General features: G+C 31.0%; 1 protein-coding gene across 2 annotated transcripts in view; it reads right to left on the bottom strand.

Moving 5' to 3' along the window:
* The window catches only part of LOC104770356 (tRNA wybutosine-synthesizing protein 5-like), a 7,139-nt gene extending 6,165 nt beyond the window's left edge, over positions 1–974 (bottom strand). For both annotated transcript variants that reach the window (XM_010494761.2, XM_010494760.2), the window contains exons 1-3: positions 599–974; positions 229–508; positions 57–134 (exon numbers count right to left, since the gene is read on the bottom strand). In XM_010494761.2, the coding sequence (XP_010493063.1) occupies positions 57–134; positions 229–327 (177 nt within the window). In that variant the 5' untranslated portion in view covers positions 328–508; positions 599–974. The remainder of the gene's footprint in view (positions 1–56; positions 135–228; positions 509–598) is intronic.

Below are 6,547 nucleotides of genomic sequence, written 5' to 3'. Positions count from 1 at the left end.
CAAAAAAAAAAAAAAAAAAAAAAAAAGGAAACGAAATCGAAGTTAAGCAAAAACACCTCAAGATAATCGAGGCCATTGTTGAAAGGATTCCACTTAGAACAGGCATCCCAGTTACTAACACATCTTCTGAAAACCTTTAGAGAACCAAAGGAAGCATAAACGGAATAATAAGAAGATTATCAGATTCAACAGGAGAGAAAGGCAGAGAGAGAGATTCAGGTGAATTACGGCTGGAAAGTTGGTGAGCTCGACGGCGGACTCGAATTCGGCGGCGGAAAGAGCACTCTCGAAGGTTTGAATATTCGGGAAGTCGCATCCCGTCGCCATTTTTTTTACTCTGTTACGGGCTGCGTCGGCGATTCGTCTCGTCACGTATCAGAATTTTGTGATATAAAAACAATAATTGTACTTTTTATTTTCTTAGTAACAATTGTTTTGCCTGGTAAATATTAACCGCTTGCTTCACTTTGAATGCTTCATAGATTCCGCTCTCTTCCATATCTCCTACCTGTAAAGAATCAATCAATCATCATCACAATTCAAGTCTAGTCTAACCTTCCACAATCTATGCCCGATCCTAATGTTTATAAGAGTTTACCTACAGATCCAGATATAACATCGATTCCAGCATTGCATCCATCATTGTGGTGCTCTGCACGAAGCTGATCTACCAATTCGGCGCTGTTTAAACCAGCCTTGTCAGCGATTTTTGTTGGAATAGCCACTAGAGCCCGTGAGAAAGCTTCAACGGCATGCGATTTTTCGCCAGAGCGGTGTTCCTTGCAAGCTCATCCACTTCCTTTGTCATCACCATCTCTGGCCATCCACCTCCAAGCAACACTCTAGTGTCATTTAGAGTTTGGGAGAGTAGACATAGTGCATCATGGAGTGATATTTCAGCCTCGTCTAGAACATGGTGACTGCAAGAAAAGAAAAACAAAAACCCACATAGAAATTGTTGAACTAGAGACGAAACTTTTTGAAGTAATGGGAGTAAAACTTGTTATAAATTATCAATACATTTGGTTAGTTTAGTTACACAGCTTATTTGTTACCTAAGTGCCCCATGCATCTTCTTTGGTGAGGAGTTCGATTCCTGACTTTCATCTTTTTTTGTTGCCTTTTTTTCCTACAACCAAAGTTCTTTTTGTAATGTTTACTTACAGATTAATATTCTTTTCTACTCTAATTATACTTACATTTAAATTTAAAAATTATTGTAAAACTAGTTAATTAGTATAATATATATGTATAGTTTTTTTAACTTATCTAATATATATATATATATATATATATAGTTGAAATCTATTTAAATAAAGGATTTTGTAGAAAAATGAATCATATGAATTCAAAAATAATACATAACTAGGTACTAACCCGCGGAAAACCGCGGGCTAAACATTTTTTAATAAAAATTTGTAATAACTTATTTTATTATTATGTTATTTATAATAGTTTGTGATTAAAAATTTGGTTTGTTTATATTAAAACTTTTGTATTTTATAAATGTTTAGTGAAACCCTGTCAATAAAACCTTTGTATGTAATGAATACAATTGTTTAAACATTTGTCAACTAAACATAATCATTACTAACATGTAAAAAAGAGCAACTAAATATAGCTAGTAAAAATTTTAAAAAGTCTCCTTAAAAATAACATTCATTGTTTTTTTTGTGGCTTCCTTTTCTTGTCTGTAATAATTTTAACTGGTGGAATTTTTTTTTAAATAAAATTTGTAGCTGTAAATTTTATTTGATTTGGTTTTTAAAATCTTACCTGTTAATTTTTTTTAAGTACGAATTAGTTTTGATTCTAATATATTTATTTTACTTTTCTACAATTTATTTTATTTGATGTGTCCCCGATTTTCATTTTTTAATTATTTTTTATTTAATTAATTAATTAATCTTAATTAAGTTTTTTAATGGCAATTGAATGTAATTTTTACACATTTTAAGGTTAGTTTCATATTTGTACTTTCCAATTAATTTAGTAGGGATAAAATTTGTAGTTGTAGATTTTATTTGATTAGATTTTTAATATCTTAGCTGTTAATTTTTTTTTTTAATACGGATTAGTTTTGATTCTAATAGATTTTTTTTTTACTTTTCTACAATTTATATTATTCAATGTATCCCTGATTTTCGTTTTTAATTAATTATATTTATTTAATTAATTTATTAATCTTAATTAAGTTTTTCTAATAGCAATTGAATGTAATTTTTTACACATTTAAGGTTAGTTTCATATTTGTACTTCCCAATTAATATAGTAGGATATAACTCTTGCATGTAACTTCTAAACATTTCTACAATTCTATATATTAGTTTTTAATATTTTAAATGTAGATTTGAACTCTTCATAGTTGGACCTTCAATTTGATATACTATTTATCTATATTTTATAAAATTTACCGTGATTACGAAAGATAATATTGTGTAATATTTTTGATTTTTCGATTTTTTCTTTACGTTTTTTAGAGTTAGAGAATAAAAATTGCAAAGAAATGATAATTTAAAAGGTTAATATACTGCACAAAATCCTTATATAATATAAATAGTTAGATATATTTTTCATTTAAATATATGTAATGTGCAATTGAATATATTTTTTAACCAAATAAAATAAATTTTAAATATACAAAATATAGAAAGTTAAATTTCCTTAATATTTTATAATATAAATTTCATATATTAGTTATTAAATAATTTGTGCCCCACATCAAATTTCTTTCTGCATCCGTCCCTGGGATGCACGAAGGCAGGTGATGCCGTTCAACATTCTAATATAAGAAAGGAGAGAATGAAACACGAGATATCCTCAACAGATGAATAGTAAACAGAGATCAATAGCACACAGAAACAGATTTCAAACAGGCGTCAAAGGCAAAAGTGTTGTCTTACCCTTCATCCAAAAAGTTTTTTGATGATCTGGATATTCTTCCAAGTTTGTGCTTCCCTATTTGAACAGGGACATCAGAATGTCAGAAGAGAATCATTTAGCACCTCAAAACGAAAACTTGCATCTACATGAAACAAACTAGTGGTGAAATGAGACTAGCTTAACTTCATGACATTCGTCAAAGAAAACTCTTCTTTCATTGCACATAAATTTCAGCTGAGAAATAGAAGGAAGGAACGAATTGCTGACAGATTTTAAAAGGAGGCAGAGATGATACCTTTAGCTTGAAAACATCATCCACGACCATTTCTGCAAAATGTACCCTGTTCTGTGAAAGAATTTTGGAACATAACGAAGTCATCGCCATCTTCAGCAAGTCTGACCTAAACTTCTCTACATTAACACAAAGCACAATAATGTAAGTAATAGTATGATTTTCCAAGTTAACAGGAAGGAACTATTCAATCCAACATCGAAACCATCACACAAACAAGAGAATGTGATACTTATACCAATAATAACAAAGTCTAACCATCTCTATAGTGATTACCTGCATTGTCCTTATTATCAATTACTCTTTTAAGTAAAACATTGGGAGCACATTCCGAAGCCATTTTGTAACCTAAAGAATCCAGAAAATAAAAAAGATTAGACATCATTGTCATAATGAAACATGGAGATGATACAACATTGGCATATCGATACAATAAAACTTCAATGTTTTTCACAGCATGCATACAGAAGCTGACACATCAGTTAAAATAAATACCCAATTAAATTAATACATATCAGATTTTTTACTCCTACGCCGACAAAACTAAAGAGAGGAACGATGCTCGATTTCTTCCCATCCGAACGTGCGTTTAATCAATCGGTGGATTATTTTTCTTTTTCGTTGTCGTCTATACCATAGGCCGATTGTGCTTGTGCGTTTAATTAATCAATGGTCGATATCTTCCTTTTTTGTCGCCGTCTATTCAATGGTCTTCGTGATTTATTGGAATTAGGGGTTTATTCGATTTGATTGATCTGATTACGACTCTAGAGGTCTGCACGATGAAGGATGCATCTTCACATATCGCCTACATAATGACTTCAAGGAGTAAGGGTTTATTGATTTGATCTAATTTGCAACTCGTCTCAGCTCTTACAGATCTATCTTCCACCGCCACCTCTTCCTCCGTTAAAATGGTTTGTACATTTATTTGGTTCGATCAAGGGTAAGCAGATAGTTAATTTTAGTAATTTTGATTTGTAGAGTTTGATCCTTTGTACAACTATCTCAAGAATTTGAGTGCCGGTTCGACAAAAATTGTCGAAACAAGTAAGAGTCGAAAATTGTGGCCTGTTGTTTGCTGAGCTTACACTATGTTATGTCTACATGCATAATCTGATATAATCCCCTTCTTATCCATAAGTTACACTATTATAAATCTGATTTGAAATCAAGATGTGAGATAGTGCCTGAAACAAAGAAGTACAACCCGATTTTACAACATCAAATTAGATCTTTCATTCTAACATATGTGAGAAATGAGATAGTTTATTTTAATAATAGTTTTAAATATTGTTAATCGTTCTTTATATTGTGCAATCCAAGTTGCTCTCTTTATTTACTTTTGTTAATGTTTATGTGTATAGAACATAATTTGTATTGGATTTTCTGTATAATCTAGGTATGGGCAATTCAACGAACTGAGTGTTCTCTGTTTTGTGTGTTAATCATCCATTTGTAATGATCTTTTGCTTGTTCTTTGCAGCGAGCCAGAAAAATATATCACCAAATCTGTAGTCAACAAGGTAGTACTCAATTTCTCATGATGAATCTTTGTTTCTTTTTGTTCTATATTCCAAGATTGGTTACTCGTTTACATTGATTTCTTTTTGTTCTTGTGGCGAGGAAGACGTTTCTGAAGAAGGAGGTGCCTCTCTGTAATCTCTTCTCTTTTTTAGGTCCTTTCACTTCTCATGCTGTTGGATCTGAGGTTGTTGCGATTCTTGTGAGTCTTGGTCTTGATTCAGATTTAAAATCTAGGCTGATGCTGATGCTGATAGCAACCTGCTAAGGCATCTTTGATTGTTGATATGAATGATGGATTGAATGAGAGCAAATTCAATTGTGCGAGATTGTTTAGGGGATAGGTGTAAGAGAAGGGGTCTCGAGCATAGTTTGCTTGTTGGGTTAATGAGATTGGTTAAGGATAAGAGACATAAAATGGAGTCTCCCCTGCACTTGGGTTGCTTAAACCAATCTCTGTTCACAAACAAGTTCAAAGCTTGATGGTTAGCATTGGAGCAGTGCCTCAATTAGTCGATATCTTACCGTCTTTACACCTGTAATGTTTGGAATTAGCTCTGTTTATTCTTGATGGTTAGCATTGGAGCAGTGCCTCAATTGTCTGCAAATTAGCTCAAGAATGTTCGCCTCTTGGTGTTGAGGTCTGTCTTGTTTCAATGCTCAAGCTTTGTAGTATACATTATTGAGACACCATGTTTATTTCCAAACGCAAACACACATAGAATGACATCTCAAATTACATCTGAATTTGATACTTGTATTGTTAAATTATAAATAGAGCATAAGTTGTGGTGGACCAAAAGTCTCCATAACATTGGTCTACTACTGTTGTAATGAACAATTGAAAATAAAGTGAGATTTGACAAGTCATTCAACAATCTCTACTGTTTTTTTGAGCAAAAACATAGTCTTGTATCACTTGCCCTGTTTTGAAAATAAGTGACTTAACTAATCTTTATTTCAGTGTTTTGGGTGGGTTTGTCGAAGTAGTGCTTTGGTTTGTGAGTGCGCAGTCATGATATTAGTTGTGATCTTGAGGTTATTAAATTAGACTTGGGATGAGTTATTGAATCAGATTCATGAGATCGTAAATGGAGTTGTTATTTTTTTTTAGTTAAAAACTGGAGTTGTTATTATTAAATTGTTAGTTCGGTTTAGTTTAATTATTGAACTGAGCAAAGATATTTTCTAAAACTTAGTTAAAATTTTAAAATATGAATTTGATGTGTCTACGACTCTACGTAATATGTATTTTGAAAAAAAGTGTTTACAAAAAAAATATATATTAAAAATTGAGTTGTTAATATTAAATTGTTATGATTTAGTTTAATTATTGAATTGAGCAGAGCTATTTTCCAAAACTTGTTAAAAATAGAAACTATGAATTTGATGTGTCTACATAATGATGAAAAAGCTAAAAGAATTAAAATTACAAACAACATACAAAAATATACATAAAAATATATATAACAAAAAATAACGCCGCGAGTACTATCCTAGTTTACACTTAAAAAGCCATAAGCCAACCTTTTAGGATCTTCATAGGGTGAAATATTTGTCCGTCAAAGAGTTTAATAACGCAACATGTGCGGCACATCTTTGTCCGCCAAAGAGTTTAGTAACTTATTGAATAAATTGATTATTTAATAGTTGGTTATTTAATAGTCTATATTACAGAAATATTCTTTTAAACAAGTACCTTTCAAAATTTGTACAAAAATTATAAAACATTTACCTCAATTATGGTTTTATAGCTTTTTTAGTTTATTTAATAGTTTTTCCACTGTCTAACAAATGCAAGAAAACATACCTATTGTCTATTATATATTTAGATTCATTATGAAAATA

The sequence above is a fragment of the Camelina sativa genome, chromosome 20 (genome assembly GCF_000633955.1).
Source record: "Camelina sativa cultivar DH55 chromosome 20, Cs, whole genome shotgun sequence".
NCBI lineage: Eukaryota > Viridiplantae > Streptophyta > Magnoliopsida > Brassicales > Brassicaceae > Camelina > Camelina sativa.
This window is presented reverse-complemented; position numbering and strand designations above follow the sequence as displayed.